The sequence below is a fragment of the Dasypus novemcinctus genome, chromosome 17 (genome assembly GCF_030445035.2).
Source record: "Dasypus novemcinctus isolate mDasNov1 chromosome 17, mDasNov1.1.hap2, whole genome shotgun sequence".
NCBI classification, from domain to species: Eukaryota; Metazoa; Chordata; class Mammalia; order Cingulata; family Dasypodidae; genus Dasypus; species Dasypus novemcinctus.
The window spans coordinates 11,123,476-11,147,594 of NC_080689.1; the positions used below are offsets into that span (position 1 = coordinate 11,123,476).

General features: G+C 42.1%; 1 protein-coding gene across 5 annotated transcripts in view; it reads right to left on the bottom strand.

The window, feature by feature from the left end:
• Nucleotides 1–24,119, bottom strand: part of TGFBRAP1 (transforming growth factor beta receptor associated protein 1) — an 85,706-nt gene that overhangs the window by 16,806 nt on the left and 44,781 nt on the right. For all 5 annotated transcript variants that reach the window (XM_058278272.1, XM_058278270.2, XM_058278271.2 and 2 more), the window contains 3 exons: nt 19,316–19,510; nt 16,719–16,873; nt 3,547–3,629 (listed from right to left, as the gene is read on the bottom strand). In XM_058278272.1, coding sequence (XP_058134255.1) covers nt 3,547–3,629; nt 16,719–16,873; nt 19,316–19,510 — 433 coding nt within the window. The remainder of the gene's footprint in view (nt 1–3,546; nt 3,630–16,718; nt 16,874–19,315; nt 19,511–24,119) is intronic.

Sequence of the window (24,119 nt, forward strand, 5' to 3'; positions counted from 1 at the left end):
TGAAATGTGTGCCACCATCTGACTCCAAAAAAACAACAGAGGGGACTGTGGTAAAAGATACATACCCAAAAAGGCTGTTTAAGTGGAACACTAAAACATCTAATATGATTTGAACATCAGATTTAACACTGACCTTCCTGGAAACAAAGGTACAAGAAAAGGAGCACAAATGATAAGAAGGCATCATTTCTGATCAAGCAGCACTCTAGCTCTTCTGACCAGTGTCTTTCCTGGCACTAAATTAAAAACAGTTTTGTTGAATGGTCCATAAATAAGGGACTTTAAAAGGTCATACCTTAAGACTTCCTCACCAGTGATGTTACAATAGAAGACGTGGGAGCATTTGTGTGGTCATTTTTATAGTGACTCTTAAAACAGAATTTCTGAGAATAACATTAGCATGCAACCTGGATGGTCAGTGCAAAAGTGTCCTAACCTAACGTGGCAGTTTGAGATTATTTATGAACACCCAAAAAAGGAGATTATGTTTGTAAATTTATTATTCTGGGTGTGATACCCTTTAAATGCATTAGATTTCGCTGACATGTCTTGATTAAATTACCTGTTAAGATTAGGGCTTTGATTTGACCACATCAGTAAGGAGTGACTCAGATTGAGTCCCTATCCCCTTGGTGGACTGATATAAATGGACATTCACTCAAGAAGACATGGAAGAGGAGAGAACTTGGTCCTTTTGGTCCTGCCACGTGACAGAAAGACTCAAACAACTAAAGCCCTAAGAAGAGAGATGAGCCATTTGCCTGATGGTTTGCAGCTGAACAGAACACAGCAGCTGAGCAGCTGAGAAGGCCCGAAAGACCAGAGAGACCAGCAGAGATCGCCTGCCATCCTGCTTCAGCACATGGCAACTGACTTTGGTGAGAAAGCAACCCTGAGTTGGACTCTTGTCCACCTGTAAGCTTTTACCCCAAATAAATCCCCTTTATAAAAGCTAACAGATTCCTGGTACTTTGCACCAATACCCTTTTGGCTGACTAATACACCTCGTGAGTGTTCAGTGACGGCTCATCTCTAATCCATGGTGTGTCCCTTGCTCCCCTCCAGCTCGCTCTTCTTGTCTACAATGGCAACAGTTAATGGCATCACCTAGTTGTGGATCGCAGCCCTGGCCGATTATCAGACCCACCGGTGGGAACCTATAGAGGAAACAGCTCCAAGGACCCTCTGCAGCCACAGTGAATGGGACCTCGGGGGGAGGCCTGGGAGCTACGCTCCCCATGGTGTTCAGTGCATCTGCCCTGGTGCAAGCTCTAGTCATCTCTCCTCCATTCTACTGCAGAAGCCTTCTAGCTGGCTCTCTGCCCCTGGTCTCCTTTCTTTCCATGCCACTCTTTACACCCTCACCCTCTCCTGACCTTCTTTGGTTCTAAACAACCCACAGAATAATTTCAGTCCTCTTAGCATGGCATTTAATGCTCTTCCTAATCTTTTGATTGCTATGGCATCTAGTGGGCAGAGGATAGGGATGCTCTAAATACTTAACAATGCATATAATAGCATCCACAATATGAGTTATCTGGCCCAAAATGTCAATAGTGCTGCAGGCAAGAAACCTTGGCTTAACACATGATTCTTTGCTTGGGAAACTTCTGCATTCATCACTTAAGGATCAGGACAAATCCTTTGAAGGAAGATTCTTCCCCCAGCAGAGCTAACCCCCATCCTACAGTGTTCCCATAGCACTCCACAAAGACTGCAAAGTAGAATCTATTCTGTATGATGGTTAATGTCTGTCTTCCAAGTTCATATCTGGACACCATAAAAGCAGAGGTCCTATCATTGATGCTTAGGCAAGATCTACTGAAGGAAAGAACTGCTGAGCCTAACTGGATACAAAGAGAGGATAGGCTGTGCCATATCTAGAGGGACAGACACAGAGCATATGTTTCCATGACATGGATGGCAAACAGGTTTTATCTTAGGTACCAACCACGGTTAGCTGAAGTTTGGGCCTATAATCGTGGATAGAGGAGTTTGAGCATATGTCCCAGCTCAATGAAAAAAGCATGACTTATTAGCAATGTCTGTCACAAGTATAAGAAAGCAAAGTGGAATCATCCTTGTCTTAGGAGTAACTTGTTCAAACACCTATTTTCTGTCATACTTTTGACAAAAGCTGAATAGCAGTCCAGTTAAAGTTAAACTACTTAGAGGTTGACCTATAGAAGCATCAGAACCTTGCATTAAAGACTGGCAAGCCCTATTACTCTTTGCAAAAGCAGGGAACTTTTCTAGGAATGCATCTATGGCCATTTACCTATTGTTTCAAATTAACCCACCAGAAAGTGAAAATGTATTAGGGTACACTCATTAACCAAGTGAGGAAGGCTTCAACATTGCAGTGATAATACAAGATCTTCCAGAAAAAGAACCAAAGAGGTAAAGAATCTATTTCAACCCCAAAGCTGCTGATCTTTCAAGGAGCAGCTGAAAGCAGCCCAAGGAGTTTGTGTAAAAGTTATATAGGACATCATTATTCAACAAGTGATCACTTCTTTATTCAGAAGTCTGTGTCCTCTACAAACAATTTTTTAAAGAGGAAGAAATCAGTCACAGTGGATATACATGCATGCCTGGACCAAAATGCAAACATCTCATAGAAGGGGAAGTGGACAGCATGCTTCCGAGAGGCATTCTGCTCCTGTGGTTACTTCTATGTAAATAATCTAGTCTGAGGCTTTTTTAGATGGCTCTAAATTGTACAGAGTCTGTTAGAGAGACATTTTGAAAATTCATTCTATAGACAATGTTTTAGTGGAATATTGAAAGACGATTACAGCAGGTTTAACTTCATCTTCTGCAAGATGTGACGAGCAAGCATATAAACAGCTCTTGCCTCTCTGAGCACCCAGCCTTGGAGGCAAGGGCAATAGGGAAAAGCAGGATGTGAAGACAAAGCATGCATGTGAAACAAGCACGGGCTTCTTATGTCCCTAGAGGTCCCTTTCCCGAGAGAGAGACGGACAGAGAAAGTAGAGGGGAGAGAACCCATCCAAGAGCTATCTACACTTACAGGACTAATGATACTACCGGACGGGACTGCCATAAAAGAACACCAACTTTCAAAAAGAGCTAACCAGGAATATACCATTTAAAAATAGAGGTCTTCCCGAAGCCCCGCTCTTTTTTAAAAACTAGTATCTTCTTGTTAAATCTCTGGAGAAAAGCAAGAGTGGACAGTAATATTTTCCTAGGAATCCTTCATACGTTATCAAATTCACTTCTGGCTCTAAACAGTCTTGATGCCCTAAACCTTCCTTCATAGAACTACGAAACGTGCCCCTCAACCCTTTCACACTATACATCAGTTAAACTACGACTAAGGGTGAGAGGGCAAGAGCAGAGGAACTAGCATTGGTGGTATTGGCTATTTATAAATATCAAACATTTCTATCCAAAGCATAATCTAACCACAGCAACACTTGTCCATTATGTCATCAAATTTGAAGACCACAGGGGGTGCAGCACATGTGGGTCAAGAAGGGACACTGTCATGAAAGTCTGGCTACCACCACCTCTAATTACCTGAAGAGCTCTTTAGCTTCCAGAAACTGAAGTTGTGCAAACTGTATAAACCCCGCCTGCTGCAGAATCCTTCTGTACATTACCTGTAAGGAAAGAGAGGCTTAATCTCTTAGAGAAACATTGCAGTAGAGGGAAAAGAAATTTTAATTCATGACCCAAGCTAAAGGTTAATTATTATATAGATATTTGAAGTTACAAGTTAAAGTAAGAAAAAACAAGGCAATATAAAATTATTTTCAGTCTATGTATTGGTAATGAACCCTTTATATTAGAAATAAAGTTGCTCTCTATTTAACTGTTCTTCTTTCATCTTCTTCATGGGTTCCTTTTCATAAGTCCCAAATGCATTCCTTTGTCTCTATGCACCTCATTAACTTGCAGTGCTTCCGTGATTGCTTCTATCCCTGATTGCTCAGGTGTATATTTGCAACACGAGTGAATCTGGCAGTCTAGAAGCTGCTTGTCCTTCTACCATGTTTCTGGACTTCACAGCAGCAATTAACCAAAGGGTAGACTCCTCAGAGCACTAGGCCTAGCCCACTGAATGAACGAATGAACAGATAAGTGAGTTAATGGATGGCTTTCCTGGTCAAAGTTGGGGCAACACTGAATATTACATCTCCTTCTTGGTGATGCATGACCCACACTAACACATTAAAGCCTGAGAATTCTTGAAATAAAGGTGCCAGTTTACCCTTGTGTAATCCAGTTAATAACCAAATTTCCTTGACCGCAGAACCCCTGTTTCTTATAACACCCAGCAATAGCAAAATACACTTTAGAAAGTTGTCTTGTAGTGTCTTTAATTCCACCCACTCCCTGTCACCATCTAATTCAGTGGGTTTTTGGGTTTTGTCTATCCATTCTTTGAAATACTGTTGGATGTGCCTCTATGTTCCATTCTTTCTGTTTCCAACACCATAGCCCAAGCCCTCATCGCCTCACAAGTAAAGACTCTGTGCTTTAATTACGCTCTCTGACTTCAATTTCTCCTCTTTCCAATCTACCAGGCTATTTTATAAGCCATAACCTCCTTGAAGGCAAGGTGTACATATTATTCATCATAATAGTGCCACACCCCAAGCGTAGTATCTGCCATTTAATAAATACTTATGGATCTAAAGAACTATCTAATCAATCTTTCACTTCCATTGTCACTAACCATCCCCATTTTCCAGATGGGAAAATTCTACCAAAGTTACTAAAGTAGTACGTGGTCAATCCAGTACTTCAAAGAGATCTTTCTGCTTTGAGAGGCCAGTTCTTTCCACTCACTGATCCATCCAGGTACACAGCAGGTAATGCTGTTACCTGCTGAACTAAGGAGGGAAATGAAGACAGTCGGCACATAAAGGCTAGCAATCCTGTTCTCCCAAGTCAGCTTTAAAAGAGGGCATTGCCAGAGTTTTAAAGGTCTCTCAAAGGCACAGCTACAGACCCCTGTTGCAAAACACAGACTCCCCTCTCCAAACAGACATTCCTTTAGACACATCAGAAAAAAGCAGGTTGTTAAACCTCTTGTTTCTCTTCTCACCACCTGCCTTTATTTTTCCTTCCTGTAACCAGCTCTTCTGCCCTAAAGACTGGCCTAGTTATGCCACAAAAGTAAGCGGACATGGTGGGCCAAAGTGCTGCTGCCCTAGAATGCCAGTGACTTTTCTGAAGGTAGAAATAATAAAGGCCATCCACTCAGCAAAAAGGATAAAAAGCCCCAGCACCTGTGGTAGAAGAATTCTCAATCACACCCAAGCTCCGTGAGGAGCAATTCAGATGGAAGACAATTTACCCTCGTGGCTTCAGGATTCAAATGTCATCTACTCTCCCTCTACCTGAAGGACAATATAAGTTACTTTGGCTAACACTCCCAATCTACAAAACTAGAAGGGGTTGCTTTATGTGTTTTTGTCTGGAAATGCTAAGTAGCCTCGGGAGAAGCATACACATATTCTTCCATCCTGGCTATAAGCTCCACGGGTGACACAGAGAACGCCACTGACTGTGGCCGAAGCTTTCCCAAACACGGCCAGTCTTCAGTCTCGGAAAGTGACACTCTACTTTCCAGGTTGTCTGCTATGACCAGACACCTTCTCCTGGTCTCTGAACTACCTGGAGCCACTTAGAACCAGATGAAAGCTGACAGGAAAAGGATGGGAAGGGTGAGTGACAACACGGGTGGGGGTCGGGGAAAAACAAAGTCTGCTTATTTCCCTGACTTCTGTACTAACTCAACAGTGGAACTTCTTTTCTTCCTTATTTTTTTTTAATGTTACATTAAAAAAATATGAGGTTCCCATATACCGCCCACCCCCCTCACCACACTCCTCCCACATCAACAACCTCTTTCATCATTGTGGCACATTCACTGCATTTGGTGAACACATTTTGGAGCACTGCTACACCACATGGATTATAATTTACATTGTTTATACTCTCTCCCAGTCCACCCAGTGGGCCATGGCAAGACATACAATATCCAGCATCTGTCCCTGCAGTACCACCCAGGACAACTCCAAGTCCCGAAAATGCCCCCACATCACATCTCTTCTTCCCTCTCCCTACCTTCAGCAGCTACCGCGGCCACTTTCTCCACATCAATGCTACAATTTCTTCCATTACTAATCACAACAGTTCCATAGTACAATAACAGTAAGTCCACTCCAATCCATACTCTATTCCTCCAGCCTGTGGACCCTGGCTGATTATGTCCACCAGTGGAACTTTTAAACTTTTTTTTTTCATTGCCAGTTAGCACTCAATATGAGGCAGTGATTTTAACAGACCTCTAAGGAGTGGGGCTCAGGGGCTGATCGTGACATGGCAGTACTGGCTGGAGCCCCACAGCTAAGCTCAGGAGATCACACGGGATCCAGAAGCAACTTGAAACTAAAGGCAAAACCTATATCATTACTATTATATTTCTGAATTGGGATTTATAACTTGTGATTTGGGGAACTGAAAATTTTGTAAAACATAAGATAGTAATCTAAAGCTTTCTCAATTTGTTTTTCAAGGCTACGTAAAATATCACACAAGAGCTGCTGGAGAGAACAGTTCTTAGCCCTAAATTCAGAATATAGCTTGTATTATGGCTCTTCCTTGACATGCCTGGCCTATGAAATATAAAACTTCTCCAGCTAGATTATGTTCATTTATTGAGCCTTGATAATAGCCAAAGGAGCTGTGGTTTAAAATTCTGGAATCAGAACGCGTAGGTTTGAGTCCTGGCTCTGCCCATCATGAGCTTCATGACCCTGGGCAATTATTTAGTCCTTCTAAGTCTGTAGGCCCATCTTTTCAAGATCGTAGAAGTACCTGCCTCATAGACATAGAATTGTTGCCAAGATTAAGAGAGTTCAATCACGCCTGACCTTTATTACAGTGCCTGGCTCATATTAATAGAAAGCATTCGGTAAATGCTGACTCTCTTTGGTCTGAGCTTGTAGTCTGCACTTCTAACTAATGCCAGTACTTGGGTGGCTGTTTCCACCAACCCTTTAAGTCTTTTTTGCTTGAGCCGACCAGGTCTATGTCACTAGGAGGACAGGGAGCGGAAAGGGCACCCTTTTCTAACAAAAGAAAAAGGGTTAGAGTAAATCGGTAGTTGTATTTTTAAAAGCAAGTTTTCTACAAGTAGTAAAAACTGAAGTCCTTTTTCAGGTGTAGCTGAAATAACCACATGATGGCAGCACAGATGAGAAAGGGGTGACAGGAACCTTTGCGGCAGACAGGAGCCGGTTCCTGAAGCGCTGCATCTCAGGTGAGGACAGCTCACAGGCCAAACTTAATGCAACAGTGAGTCAAGCGTTAGGCTCACATCAGAACTATTAATTCAGTTATTTGCTGCAACTAAGAAAACCGGCATTTTCTTTAAAGTCTGTAGGAACCCAGTAGGTCAAATCTGGACTCAGACTAGAATATTTTTCTTAGCTCTAATAGGAGTATTCTGAGTCTGAAACCACTACTGGGAGAAAGTGCATCATGTACATCTACAGGTCAAGCGGGATAAACACACACACTGGAAGAATCTGGACTTAAGGGACTAGAGCACTGGCACTGCCTCTGGTTCTTTCCTGGGCCTCCCTTCTCTTGGGACTTTCTCCTAGGGTGGTTCCTTAATCTGGGTGGCCCGAGTAGGGGGTTGAGGTGACATCATACCCCTCCTATGGTATTAGGAGACAACTGAGGTGTTAGGTTATAAAGACAGGGTGAGACCTATTCTAGAAGTCTTCCAATAGAAAAAGAGATTCTTTCACAAGCTGCAAAGTCTACTTCTAGGATTAGACTTGGATCCCAAAAGGCAGTTATAGAGTAAGGAGCAAATACCTCACCCTTGCCAGTGGGTTTATCTCAAGGAAAGCTGGGCACCGGGTATTTCCCCCTCCCTGAGAACAAATGCCAGGCTTGGAAGGCAAACCACAAATACAGTCTCAGAAACCAGACAGATGCAAAGAAGACAGCCTAATGCCTAGAAACTCGGGGACACGCAGGAGTAGCAGTCTTGTAAAACTAAGAAGAGACAACCTTCTGAACAAAAATCAATGTGAATTTTATACAGTTAACTAGATTCAAACCTTCCTCTCTAATATATACTTAAGGATGGGTTGCTTTACTTATCCAAAAACTCTTATTTATTGTCTAAATCAGTATAATAAGTAGAATCCTAGTCTCCTGAGATTCTCCTCCTTTAAAAGGCAATCCTTTGTGATCGGATAAGTTTGTAAACTGGTGTGTGTGTGTATGCATATGTAAATGTTAATATATAAAATTATAATAAAGTATATACATAAAATTATATGCTGTATATACTTTATACAAATACACATAAAATAATGTGTATGTATATCCTCTCTTAGGGATTCACAGAAAAATAAGAAATATAATAACAAGCCTTCTTAGGGAATCACAGTAAATACTAGGACACTAAAGCCTCTGAGAAATCCTTCAGTTAAGAAACCCAATTAATTTAAATCTTTCAGGACAGAACCTTTTTCCCGCCTGGTACCTATTAATATCCAGGAACGAGTGTTCTACAAAGTAAACTCCAGGTGGCCCTGCTCTGGAAGAAAGTTTGCAATAGATAAACGCTAGCAGAAGAGAGAGTCAATTCCAGAAGTGGGAATGGTGGGGGGCAAGAAAAGGGGGAGCTTGCACAATAAAATCCTTTTGGAACAGACTTTTCGGAAGGAGATAGAAGGAAACAGTAAAATAATATTGGCCACTTTTATAGAGAGGAAAAGGATGTTCTGAAAGTAAAAAAGGAGACATGCTATTAAAAATTTTATTACATCCCTGTATTTTTTCTTCCGCACTTTTTTGAAATTTTAAAAGAGGTAATACATTCAATTCACAAGACTCAATATATTCAAAACATCCAAAAGGAACATGTGAAAAGTCTCTCTTGAGTTCCCGTACTCCCACCCGTACTTCCCCTCCAGAAGTAATCAAGTTTTTATTTCTCATGTAGCCTTCCAGAGATATTTTATGTATTTATAAGCAAATACTTTCTCCCCATTTTAATAGTAGTAGGATACCATGTTGTTATTATTTTTAAAATTTTAACTTATTCTCTAATAGAAAGCCTTCCATCCCAGGGCATAAAATCCTTGATTCTTTTTCCTGATTGCACAGCATTCCAACCCATTGCTGGACCTACTGTATTCAACCTCCCTCTCCTGATGGCTTCTAGATTGTGGTTGTTGTTTTTTTTTAATACAAACAATAGTTCCATGAAGAGACATCTGTATTTATTATTTTGCATTTTTGTGATTAGATCTGTAAAATAATTTTCAAGAAATGGCATTGTAATGTGATTTTGATATTCTTAAACTGCCCTCCCACAGGGTTGGAGCAACTGATATTCTTACAAGTGATTTATTGAGAGGGGCTGTTGCCCATACCCTCACCTTAAAGTACTCTCAAACTTTTTGATCTTTGACAATCTGATGGATAAAAAAATGTATTAGTGTATTTTTCATTTGTGTGTCTCATATGTGAGACAAAGCAGCTCTTCAGATATTTACAAGACATTTGCATTTCGTTTTCTATGAAATATCTGTTCATATTCATTTCTCTTGGGTTATTCAGCTTTTTCTTATTGTTTGAAGGTTTTCTTCACGCAACAGAGAAATGACCTCTTCTGTATTACAAGCTGCAAATATTTTTCCTACTTTGCAAATTATCTTTTGAATTTGTTTATGTTGGTTTTGTCATGCAAAATGTGTACCTGAGTGATGTGTTGGGTGTGTGCATGAATGTACTGATTTTTTAAAAATGGCTTCTGGGTTTTCAAAAAATTTACTTTAAAATGTTCTAAAAGAAAGGAATCTGAGAAGATGGTGGCAATGTAGTTTTTAAAGTAGAACAGCAAAACCAAAAATTTACTGACAACATTTATAATAAAACTAAGCAAAAAAGTACCCCCACAAACTTGAAAATACGAGCCATTGGAGACAAATCACCAAAAATGACAAGACCTGACTGGTAACAGAAACTGTAGGAAAAAGGAAAGAGAAGGTATGGCGCTTAGGAAGGCCCCAAGCCCTGAAGAGTCCCCAGCCAGCCACCAGTTAGTGTGGCAGGCCATTGTGAGAAAAGCAGTAGGAAATGGGAGGGGCCCTCACGGGCTCCAATTTGCCAGTGAGTGCAAAAACCAAGGAATTAGACTTTAAAGAAAAAAGAAAAACAATCCTTTGGGCATCTAAGCAAAAGGACCAAACCACAGGAAGGGAAAGGAATTTATATTATCATCAGACTTTTTGACGGCAATGTTTTATGCCAAAAAATAATGCTGGAACATATTTAAGTTTCTCATTGACAGAAAATGTGAGTCAAGGATTTTATATCCAGCCAAACTGGCCTTCAAGCCTAAAGGCTGTAGAAGAACTGTTATCAACACACAAGAGCTCAGGCACATTGTTTCCATGTACCTGTAAGGAAAAGTGCACCAGAAGATCGTGTCAGAAATCCCAAATGCCTGGAGAGACTTCAAGATAAGGACTGGTTTTGAGCATTCAATATAGATTTGCCTAAAGGACTAAGACTAATTGTTAATTAGAAAGGGGACAGGAAAGCACATGATGACTATATGATCTATCTAGATAGAGACAAGAAAACTATCAAGGGAAGCAGTTGTGGCTCAAGCAACTGGGTCCCCACCTACAATATAGGAGGTGCAGGGTTCGACAGCCAGGGCCTCCTAGTGAAGGCAAGCTGGCCAGTGTGGCAAGCTGGCCCACGTAGAGTGCTGGCCCATGCAGGAGTGCTGGCCCATGTGGAGAGCTGGCCCACGCGGAGAGCTGGCAAAACACGATGATGCAACAAAAAGAGACACAGAGGAGAGACAATAAGAAATGCAGCAGACCAGGGAGCTGTGGTGGTGCAAGAGAATGATCGCCTCTCTCCCACTCTGGAAGGTCCCAGGATCGCTTCCCAGAGCAACCTAATAAGAATACAAGCAGACACAGAAGAAAACACTGCGAGTGGACACAGAGAACAGACAATGGAGGGAGGGGGGAGAAATAAATAAATCTTTAAAACAAAAACAGGGAAGCGGACTTGGCCCAGTGGTTCAGACGTCCATCTACCACATGGGAGTTCTACGGTTCAAACCCCGGACCTCCTTGACTTGTGTGGAGCTGGCCCACGCACAGTGCTGATGCGCGCAAGGAGTGCTGTGCCATGCAGGGGTGTCCCCCGTGTAGGGGAGGCCCCACCGTGCAAGGAGTGCATCCCATAAGGAGAGCCACCCAGCATGAAAGAAATTTTCAGCCTGCCCAGGAATGGCACCGCACACACGGAGAGCTGACACAGCAAGACAACCTAACGAAAAGAGACACAGATTACTATGCCACTGACAACAACAGAAGTGGACAAAAGAACGTGCAGCAAATGGACACAGAGAACAGACGACTGGGGCAGGTGGGGGGGAAAGGGGAGAGAAATTAATAAAATAAATCTTTTAAAAAAACAAAAACAAAACTATAAAAAAATGGGAGAATTTGGGGCCATTATACAAAAAATACAATTTGCTTATCATTGCCTTACACACATTAACTGGAAATAAAAGGATATTACTTCAAAACAGATGCTGGGAGAAAAGAAGGAAAGAGTAAAGAGGGCTATGAAGACACATAGGTTCTATGGTCATGGCAGATGGCTCTGGAGTTCAGTGCCTTGTCAGTGGGCCCTACGTTGGAATTTGTGCTCCTGAGTGTGATGGAGTTGGAATCAGATGCGACCTCTCTACACATGCCTCTTAAGTCCTGTCACTTTTACTGAACCTGTGGTTGGTGCTGGGGTTGGTTTATACTCATGTGCCAGCTGGGCCCTCAGCCTCAGCAGGGTTGCAACTCCTACTCTCCAGTTCATTTGACTTACCCAGGTCAGCTAACAGTGAGATGAAGGTGGTCAACCACTACACCAGGGAATCAAGAGTACCTACAACTGCAAGCCGGAGAATCATATCCATCAGCCATGTGGGATCTAAGACCCCTCTCGATTCAGAGTTGGAGTGGACATCACCATCTCAGGGTCCGCAGGATGGAGGAATAAAATATGGATTAGAGTGGACTTATTGGTATTCTACTATAGAACTATTGTGACTCCAGCAATGGAAGAAACTGTACCATTGATGTGGAGACAGTGGCCACGGTAGTTGTTGAGGGCAGGGAGAGGGAAGAAGAGATGTGATGTGGGGGCACTTTCAGGACTTGGAGTTGTCCTGAATGATACTGCAGGGACAGATGCTGGACATTATATATCCTGCCATAACCCACTGAATAGACTGGGGGAGAGTGTAAACTACAATGTAAACTATTATCCATGTAGTACAGCAGTGCTCCAAAAGGTATTCACCAAATGGAATGAATGTGCCACAATGATAAAACAGTTGTTGATGTGGGAGGAGTGGGGGTGGGGTGGGGTATGGGGTATATGGGAACCTCTTATATTTTTTATTGTAACATTTTTTGTGACTATATATCTTTAAAAAAAAAAAGACAATTAAAAAAAAGAAGAGGTTACACTAGCCAATTTCAAATACTGCTCAAAGTAGGTAACCAATAGACATCAGTCATCCCCCTACACACATACACACACAAAAGAAAACCAAAGGGATTTTACAAATTTGATATTATTAAAGTAACCATTGGAACAAAAATGCAAACCCTCCCAATGAAAGTAGCTGGATAGACAGAAAGACAGACAAGGAGGGAGGGAGTGGGTGGTGAGAACACACAAACTAACCATGTAGTAAAAAAGAAAGGTGGAAAGAAGAGAATAGGGTGAAGGGAGAGAAGCAGAGTTTAGGCTTCTTTGAATACATGCTGTTTTGTTGACTTGACTTTTGAACTACGTATATATTGCTTCACATAATTATATAGCAAAATTAAAATAAAAATAAAAACAATCTTTAATCCTTAAAAAAACAGAAGTCAAGTGAAACAGCTCTATCCCCAGTTGATGGCACAACCACACAGAGAAGGACTGACCCACGTGACTTGAAATCAGAGTGACTGGACTGTGTGGCCCTTGTGGGAATTTTCCGAAAAGAAAATGCAATGACCAAGACCTTTATAGAACCAATTGGGAAATGCGCATGCTCACTGGCTGTTGGATGACACGAAGGGACTATCACTGATTTGGGGGAGGTATGATGATACCACCATGGTTACATGTGAAAGGGGCATCCTTGTCTTTAGAGATTTATATATAGAGAGCAGAGATTTATACTTTATATATAGATAGAAATACATCTCTTTTTAGAGGAAATGTAAAAAAACATTTCAGAGCTCAAACAATATAAATACTACTCACAATAAATGATACAAATCAAGATTTTTTTGTACACGGCTCAAGCCTTTTTCTGTAAAACACAAGTCTCTTTACTGCCTTTTTCTCTATAGCATCCTAACCTTACCTTAACTGTAACTTAAGCCCTGTTTTCCTAAAGTTCCAAACAACTCTGATCTGACCCTTTTCGATCTTTAGAAGAAACATTCTTATAATCTCAGCCCCAGTTACAATGGACAAATCCACCCCTAGTTAGACTTCAGTGAGGCAACTGAGTCCTTGCTTTAAATGAAGAAAAAGGCATGGGAAGGTGAAGGGCCTGTCCTGAGCTGCTTGCCCCTTTCCTTTCCTTTCTGGTTTCTCTAAGCCCAGGAGCTAGCTTGTGGTCACAAGCAACCCAAAATTAAAATAATTCCTGTACTTAACTATTATAAGAGTCATACCTAACCTTAAAAAACATATAACATGGGGAGGAGGTGTAGCTCAGTGGCTGACCGCCTCCTTCTCAGATATGAGGTCCTGGGCTCTATCACTGGCACCTCCTAAAAAAAAAAAAAAGTAATTTTAGAAATTACTCTTCCCATTCGGGAAGAATAATTTCTAAAACCTTTTTTGTTGATTTTGGCTAATATTTCTTATATGGTTTCTTTTTAAAGCAAAAACCTTCTGCTACACAATTCATTGTATCATGACTTTGAACACCAGTTCAAAGCTTTGCAATTATCCACTAATCTTTTCCTTCCTATTTCAGCATCAGGTACGAGGAGCAGGTGTAGTCAGTGGTTGAGTACCTGCTTCCCATATAGGAGGTACTGCGTTCAATCCCTGGTACTTCCTAAAAAAAAAAAAGAATCCAAAGGACTGTACATGATTTTCTGTAAACTTACAACTTCTGCAATTAAAAAAGGAAGAGACAGGAGCAGTGCAAAGGAAAAAGTTATTAGTTCTGCCTGGAGGAACAGGAACCCGGCTTTAGAGAGGATTTATTTAAGCAAGGTGTGGACATAGTATCTTATAGAGTACAGAAATACACTCCAATGATAGAAAATAGTATAAATAACTAAAGAAAAAGGGGAAGGGCAGAAAAGTATGTGGAAGGACATGGCACATTCCAAGAATGGGGAGGCAAGGGCTCGCAGGACCAAGAGCACTGGTTTCACGAGCCTGGCTCTGATTAACCAGCCTCACGTCCAGTGGAAAACAGCTGCGCTTCCATCTTTGTTGCCAGGGTGAGGGCAGAGGCATCGGTTATTACTGACTTGTTTAGAGAATTAAAGAAGAAATATTTTTAAATGCCTCACAAAGTGCCTGTCATACGGATGGGCTCAGGAATGGTCAGTTCCCATCGTACTCGACCTTTTGAGGCTGGAGCGTGGAATTTATGCATGTGTGTGACAGGGATGGGAGAGTGGATAGTGGAGAAGGTGGGTGGGCCAGAGTGGGAAGCCTTCAAGGCTGTGGACTTCACCCTGAGGCAACCAGGCAACTACTCACGTTTTTAAGCAAAAGACTTGGGCTATATCCCCAGTGACTCTGATTGTCTGCTCACACCCTGGACCTGTTATTTCTGGACATCTTGTTAAATGAGAAAAAAACAACAACCGATCATTGGTTAAAAAAAAAAGGGGGTGGGGGCTATATTTTAGAAAGATCATTCCAGTAGGCGGTGTGGAGAGGGAGACTGTAAAAATAATTCAGGCAAAACATGAGACGGGTGTGAGCACCAGGAGTCACAATGGGACTCGAGAATATAGACTAAACCCAAGATAATTCTAAGGGTATTTTTCTAGGGCTGGACCTATGAGTTCGGAGCAACAGGGAGGAGGCGGGAAGCAGATAAGAAAGGGGAAAAACTAATAGATATAGAAAAACCTGACATATCAGATTAGAGAACAAATAACTCCTAATATTATCTAATATTGACTGCGTATCTTTATTTTTGGCAAAAAAAGAGAAGAGCGAGTTAAATCGAAAGCCTCCTTAAGCCAATGTTGTGTATTTAAAGTGTGCACACAGACTGTGTGCAAGGACATGGGCAAGACAATGCTAAGGACTGACTGCATCGTCCAGGCCCTGCCACCAGCACACGCCTACGGGCGGCGGCTCCTGGGGCCGCCACAGCGTCACTAGCGCCGCTGCTTTGAGAGAAGAGAAAGGGAGCTGGGGCAGGCCGAGCCGAGGCCGGCCCCAGACCCCAGCGCTCAGACTCCAGGTCCTCCTCCCTTCTCATCGCGTCTCAGTCACAGTGGGGTTTAACTGAAAGAATACATGTGTGTTCAGCACAGTGATGGGGGCTGAGCAAATAGCAGCTTTCTTCTTTTTGCTTTTGCTGCCCCCTGCTGAATGTCACTATATTAGTCTATTTAAATCAAAACCAGGAAAGAAGATGTAAAGTTTGATCAATATTTTAATGTAGGAATGTAGGAAAGATGTAGGAAAGATGCCCTCTTCACAGCCCATAACCAAAAATTACATATCCTATCTTCTTTCACTTTCAGAATCCACCCTTTGCTGCATGAAACACTGAGGGCCAAAATGCTTCGTTTTGGTTCTGCAACGATCATATAGTCAGGTGCAAAAGCTCACTGATTCATAACCATCAAAGGTGTCGTTATTTACATGAAAGTCTCTATCAGTTTAAATTTTCATATGAAGTACAAGTACACAGATCAATATTATGTTTTAATTATTCTCAAATATATAGAGGAACAGGAACTAATCTAACAGTTGACTGAGAACCAATTTTTAGGGAAGCTTATTTCATCAGAGAAGAATAACTGGTGATTATTTTATCAACTATCTTTATCATACAAATTATATTTTAAAGCTAGCATTGCTTAAGTGAATTAAGTTTTTCTCCTAGGTAAATTTATTAGATGTGTTTCTGCAGTATTACATAGTTTGTCAACATGGCTAGCAAAACGTTTCCTGTAGATAATATAAATCTAAACTTCAGTTCAACCCCATCCCAACAAGTGCAAATTCTAAATTAGAGAAAACTTAACCTGACCTCACTCTTCTGGTTTCTGAGAATTATGTCTTTGATTCTTCTCTGAAGGGGCACTGAAAAAGAAAGGTGATGAGAAATATACCCCAGGATACCAAGTCCTGGGACTAAGTCAGAAGGTTCACACCTGACATTTCCCCTTGTTAGCTGTGTACTCTTAGTCAAGCTATTCGATTGTTCTGAGACCTGTTTCCTTACTGTAAAATGTAGATACAGTATCACTTCCTTGGAGTTGCTGAGAAAATTAAATAAAAGATAAAAAAGCAATCAGCCTGGCCTGGCACATGGCAGAATGCCCGGTACGGTCAGTTCAGGATGAATGTTTCCTGACTGATGGCTTCAGAAATGCTTTCTCACGTGACAGTTCATTACACACCTGAAATTTTTCCTTTGGAATGTTCCTCCGGGCTCCTTTTGCTAAAACCAGTGCCTCTTCCACCCTACGACTTGCCAGAAGATCCTGTATTTGTTTTTCCAGAGGTAATGGGACCAAGATGTAAACGCCTTTACTTGTGGCGACGATCACTCTTCCTATAAAGAAATTCATTATTGTTGGAAAGGAAAAACACATACTGCCTCCAAGAAAACACCTGGCTTCCCCCAAACCAAATAATTATCTGAATTATTGATCAAATTCATCAGAGCTTTCCCAACACAGAATTCCTACAGAAACTGTAAGTCATAACACTTCCCTTTTCTTCTTCCCATACCAACACCCGTCAGAAAAGGACTTACATTTTATACATTTCCAAGGTATAAAATAGGCTTTTAGGCCTTTTCTTAAAATCAGGAAATGCTGATATACGTAGTAGTTTGAAAATATATAGTCCATTAAGATTGTAGGTATCAATCATGGAAAATTACCAATAAGAGTTATGGTATATTTCATTTAAGATTAAAAAGTTCTTTCCTCACCAGGTTAGTTTACATAAAACTTAAGCTCATAATAGAATACTTGGAATAATCAATGTGATCATATTTCATGCCATTCAAATACCTCCAAAATCGTGGTGTTAATTTTTTTTTATACCCCCCTCACAACTTTTGTGTGCTGTCTGCTCTCTGTGTCCATTCTCTGTATGTTCTTCTGTGTCTGTATTTATTTATCCCCGTGCCCCCGCCCCCCCATGGCTTGCTTGCTGTCTGCTTTGTGTCCATTCGCTGCCGGCTCCTCTGAGTTCTCACTTGTCTCCCTTCTTTTTGTTGTGTCACCTTGCTGAGTGGGCTCTCCATGGCGTGTGGGCGAGCCTGCCTTCACAAGGAGGCCCTGGGACTTGAACCCAGGGCCTCCCATATGGTAGACGGGAGCCCAACTGATTGAGCCACAGCCGCTTCTCCCTGGTGTTAATGTATTCATTCCCAACAGTCCTCTAAATTAAGCTGGTCTGTGGCTAACACTTACCCTCATTTTGCTCATGAGACCTTACACAAACAGTCCACGGAGGAGTGGGAACTGCAATCCAAAACCAGCTCCTGCTACTAAGCTTTTCAGTGACACTCTGTCTCTTCTGGAGAAACTTCTGAAGGCAAGTGTTTCTCCCGTTACAGAAAGGGATGGGACAGTCTTTTATTTCCACGTGAGGGACAATTCACACTGTGGGGTGAGCCTTTCCCGCCCCCTTGTGCTCTCCTGCTCCAGTCCCAATGCCTGGTTTAATTAAGCCCTCGTCTTTCCTCGCCTGGGGATAGTACCATGTCTTCCTGGTCTTCCTGCCCTGGGCTCTTGTCTAGACAATGTGTCTTCTGCATCACTACCAAAGTAAGTTTTCTAATACTCAAACCAGCTTCTGTCCCCTCTGCGCTGGTACCACCTTTTCTAAGAAGCCTCCCCTTGCTCCCACCTAGGGAGGGTTACGTCCTCATCTTCTAGGCTCCACGACACCTGTGCCTGTTTTCACACTAAGTAGACACAGCTCCCTAGTGTTATTGTATATGTTGTTGTAATAAATGTGTCGGTGTCCCAATTGGAATCTCGCCCTTGATGGGGACTGTGTGTCTTATGAGTTTCTAGCCTCAGTGTCTACAATAGCCATTTGACTCAGGCAAGGCAATGTTTGGTAAACTAAAATCTTTGAACAGCAAATGCAATTCAAAAATCTAGATTATATCCTGGTTTGAAGAGCAATCGAAGGCATTCTTAGGACAACTGAGGAAATTTGAATATGGGCAAGATATTGGATGACACTATAAAATTAATGTTAATTTCTCTTAGGACTGAAAATGGCATTGCAGTTTGGGGGGAAATGCCCTTCTTAGGAGATGCATGCTTAAGTATTTCAGGATTAAATGTCATGATGCCTTCAACCTGTTTTCAAACGGTTCAGCAAAACGTTAAACTGTTATTAAATCGAGGCAGATGGCATATGGTGGTTCACTTTCTTTTTCTTTCAACTTTTCTGTACATTTGAAAATGTGCATAATATAGTTTACGAAAAGTAAAATAAAGCCCTCAACTGGCTTGCCATCACATACAGGATCAAGTCCCTTCCCGGGATGCTCTGGCCGGCTCTCCGGCCACACCTGATGTCGCTCCTCCACCAACGCCTTGCACCACAGCCACACCACTGCCCGCAAGGCCTGAAGCCCAGGTCTCCCTCTTGTGCAGATTTGCACACGCCTTTCCCTCTGTCTGAAGGTTCTTTCACAACACACCTGCTTGGCTAACTCCTACTCATCCTTAAAGGTTTGGGTCAAACACCGCCTCCGTGGGGAAGCCTGCCCTGACAGCACAGGGAACTACTTCCCCCTTTGCTATCCCAAGGGGGAACTAAAAGGCTGCATGGGAAATTTGTTTAAACGTCCAGCTCCCTATTAGCCCTGAGGTCCCTGATGTGCAGAAACGGTACACTCTCTGCGTATCTCCGTGCTTAGCACCGTGCCCATTCCGAGGGGGCCCTTCATAACACTTAAAGAAATATCCTCATGAAAGGCCAGACGAGCACGTTTCGTTAAGCCTCCTAAATGAACGCGTACCTTCAAAGTCCTGGAGGATGTGGCCTTCCTTGAAGGGCAGGGTCTGCTTCTGCTGCTGGTCCAACATGCTGTGGACCGTGATGAACTCGTCGTCCAGGGCGATGACGTACGGAAAGCACACGGCTGCCCCAATCACATTCTCTGACCAGTGCACTGGGGCACGCTGGGAGATGCCTGCAACGGTTGCGAACATGCCTGTGAAGAGAAACAGAGGAGCTAGTCAGGACTTCAGAGGACTGTGGTCCTTTTTTCTGTAGCTGTGTCTGAATCCAGGAGACTCCCCCCATCAAATTTCCCGTGCAGCCTTTTAGTTCAAGAGAGGAAATATAAGATGGTCCATGTTTGAAGACCCCTTTGTGGCTTCACTTTTGTGAAGGGAACTATCCTACCCAGAATTCACTCCTTATATTGACTTCCAATTAAAAATGAGGTTGAAAATGTTTGCATGTATCCACAAGAAGGTTTACAAAGCAGACATCCTCACATGTACAGAATATGTTACTTTCAAACAATTTAAGAAGCTTCATACTTTTCGTTCATCTTCAGTTCTCCAACTGGTTTGCATCTCTAAGTTACAGTTTTTCCTTATACAGTCACTTAACAAGTATCAACTGAGGACTACTATAGACGAGGTGCTTTCCTAGGTGCTCTACCAGGAATTCTCAATGTTCAGAGTTTAAGTCTAATTTTGGCTATACATACTCTATAACACAAGGATAGAACAAATTTTGCAATTCAAGATGGACTGCTGGTGAGTAGGCATATCTCAGAGATTGAGCGCCTGCTTCCCATGTATGAAGTCTCAGGCTCGGTCCCCGGTGCCTCCTAAAAACAAAAAAACAAACCAAAAAATCAACTTTGGGGGGGAGCCGGTAAAGCTCAGTGGTTGAGCTGTGGCTTCCCATATATGAGGTCCCAGGTTTAATGCCTGGCCTCGGTACCTGGGGTGGGGGGAATAAAAAGATGGACTGCTATTAAGTATTTGTCAATAATAATTAAATGACAGCTTATTGTGTTCATAAAGCACTAAGCTTGCCACTTCCAAATAGCTGTATACATTCCGCCAAGGATATTACCAAGCATAGGGGAGAGAGGTAGAGAGGAAAACTAATACAATCACCTAGCAAAGACAATCCATTTTAATGCAATTTTCAAATGAGTTGACATAAAATGCCTTTAAAAGCAGCCTGCTGCTGCCGAAGATAAATGGTTTTTACTCTACACAACAGAGAAAGGGAGGCAGGGTGGACACAGAGAGAAAGATATGGAGATCACTTTACAATGCGGAGTATTTAAAATACACCATATGAGCAAAATTCCTAAACTTGAAATCAACAACCCTGCTAAGTTTTCTGTGGTTACTAAAACTGGAACATAACCCTTTTCCTCTAAATTAGGCTGTTCTTGAGACATATGTGGTATCTCACGCATATGTGAGTCCATCTTGCTCCTGCATAACATATTCTGAGGATCTTGCTACAAAACATACTGCATTTTAATAATTGTTTGGTCCCACTTGACGGTTTAAATTTTGGCTCTCTGCATTTTAAGTAGCAGAAATGAGAAACTGTCAAGATGACAGAACAAAGAACCTTATGAATGAGAGTACGTGAGAGAGAGAGAGAGAATCTGTGGCTACCAGTCAGGAGTCACAGTGGCTTAATGTGAATCATTCTTCCACATTAAATATTTCCTTTTTGATCCTTTAAAATCTTCAAAATCAATAAATGGACTAACAACTCAATAGAAAGATAGACAAAAGATATGAACTGACAATTCACAGATGACAAAATGCAAATGGCTAATAAAATATATGAAGAGATTCCAATTAGTAACCAGGGAAACACAAATTTTAAAAAGTAAAAAATAAAATTTACCCATCAGATTGGCTAAGTCTTAGAACTGGTAATACCCAGTGTAGTAGTTTGGCATTGTTCATGAATTTGAAAAATAGTTATTGGATTATGTTTGTAAACTGGTCTGTACTTGAGTGTGATTAAATTATGATTAGGGCCTTGATTGGGCCCCGTCCGTAGGGTGTTGAGTCCCCAGCCCCTTGATCATAAAACTACACAACAGAACAGAGGAGTTGGTTGGAGTTTTGAGCTGGATCCCAGGAAGTGAACACACAGAGATCACAGAGGAATAGAGAGTGCTCCTTAGATATGGCAGAAGTCCCAGGGAGAGAGACAGAGACGTTTGCCTGATAGTCTATAGCTGCCCTTGTGGAGTGAGCACAGCAGCCGAGCCTGGAGAGAAACAGAGCCCCAGGAAGGAGGAACAAAGGAAGCCTGAACTCTTGGCAGACGTCGGCAGCCATCTAGCCCCAACACGTTGCAAAAAACTTTGGTGAGGGAAGTAACTCACGCTTTATGGCCTGGTAACTGTAAGCTTCTACCCCATATAAATATCCTTTTATAAAAGCCAATAGATTTCTGGTATTTTGCATCAGTACCCCTTTGGCTGACTAATACACCCAGTATTGGGACATTATGAATATACATTTTTACTTTAATGTGGTAATTCTATTTTTAAATCTATCCAATGGAAACACATTTCATAAACTGATACATATAAGAATGATCATTACAACATTTTAAAAAATAGTATAAAATTGAGGATAATATTTCAAAAGAGTATTGTATATGGCTTTGGGTTAAGTCATCAGGAACATTTAATAAATAAGACAGGAAAGCGGACTCAGCCCAATGCATATGACGCCACCTACCACACGGGAGGTCCACATGGGAGCTGGCCCATGCACAGTGCTGATGCACGCAAGGAGTGCCATGCCACGCAGGGTGTCCCCTGCGTAGCACGCCCTGTAAGGAGAGCCACCCAGCCCGAAAGAAAGTGCGGCCTGCCCAAGAATGGCGCTGCACACACAGAGAGCTAACACAGCAAGATGACGCAACAAAAAAAGAAACACAGATTCCCGGTGCCACTGATAAGGATAGAAGCGGTCACAGAAGAACACACAGCGAATGGACACAGAGGAGCAGACAACTGGGGGAGGGGGAAAGGGAGAGAAATAAATAAAAAATAAACCTTAAAAAATAAATAAGTACATACAAACCTAGAAATAAGCATATTGTACTTCAATTTAAACTCAATAAACATTTACTAGGTTCTATATAGTAAATAGAACAGTACAGTACAGAGAAATAAAGAAGCTGAGATATTCAAGAACTCACATATGGTGAGGGGGTTAAGGCAAATACAAAAGTAATCATCACACAAGAAATATAAATATAAACTATAATTATCACACAAGAAATATAAATCAAACATAAACTATATACCATAAGAAAGGTAGGAGGGAAGTGGATGTGGCTCAAGTGATAGGGCTTCCGCCTACCATATGGGAGCACCTGGATTCGATCCCTGGGGCCTCCTGGTGAAAAAGAAGAAGAGAAAGTGCCCACATGGCAAGCCAGTGCCCGCACGAGTGCCTGCGTGGTGAGTGCAAGTGCCCACGTGATGAGCCAGTGCCCGTGCCAATGAGTCATGCAGCAAGATGATGATGCATCAAAAGAGAGACAAGAGGAGAGTCAAGGCGAAACGCAACAGAAACCAGGAACTGAGGTAGCACAATTGACAGGGAACCTCTCTCCACATCAGGGGGAAAATAAATAAATAAATCTTTAAAGAAACAAGAAAGGTATAAAAGAGATACAAGATCAACATACAAGACAGTAGTGTTTCTGTACACCAGCAACAATCCAAAAAGGAAATCAAGAAAACAACTCTTTTAGTTATAATAGGAACTAAAGAATAAATTGAAGAATCTAAAGAATAAATTTAACCAAGGATGTAAAGGACTTGTACAAGGAAAACCACAAACACGGCTGAAAAAAAATTAAAGATGACCTAAATAAACAGAAAGTTGTTTCCTGTGCGTGGATTGGAAGACTTCATCCTGTTAAGGTGTCAGTACCGCCTGGGGTTTGAAGCGGAGTGAACCCCATTAAAACATGTCCTTAAATTAAATGCATTCTGTGGGTGTAGGACCTTTTGACAAGGCTGCTTTTGTTAAAGAACCGCCCCGGTCAATCAGGGTGGGTCTTAATCCTACTACTGGAGGCCTCTCTAAGCGGAACGGGTTCAGACACGACAGAGGAGGTCACAGAGCCGTGTAATAACCTCCCGAGGTCCACCTGCCATCTGACTCACTGCAGGCAAGAGAAAGGGTGAATTAAGGGCACATGCAGCTTTGAATCCGGTGGGTCAGGAGAACTGGGCTGGCTCTAAAAAGACAACAGGGATCAGGATGCAGGGCTAGTTAGGACACAAAATTGGGGGTTGGGTGACCTGGAGCTCAGGGACTTCTGGAAGAGGGGAGTCCGCAGCGGAAGTGCCTTCTCGGAGGACGTCAACATTCTTCTCCAGGGGCATGAACTGTCCAACGAAAGCCAAAAAACAACAGAGAAGGATCCAAGATGAAGCAAGAGAAAATATCTCTGCAGACCAGCATGGAAGGACACTTCTGACTTGGGCAGGGGCCTTTGGTTTTCATTTTGTTTTGAGCATGAAGGTAAGCCAAGTGGGTAATACGTCAACAAGTTCAATGAAAACATGGGATAAGTACACCGAGTGCCTAAGGCCGTAAAGGGCAGACTGGGTAACTGGGTGGTCTGGTTCTGGTCCAGAAGTGGAGAATACTCCTGACCAATGGCACCAAGTATGGCCTTTCCATTCATTCTTACGGCAGCAGAGAGGACGTTATTAAAATTCGAGTTAACCTGCCAATAGTATTCAAACAGCATTGAAAAATGCTGGTGGAGAGAAGCACTCGGTGCACCCC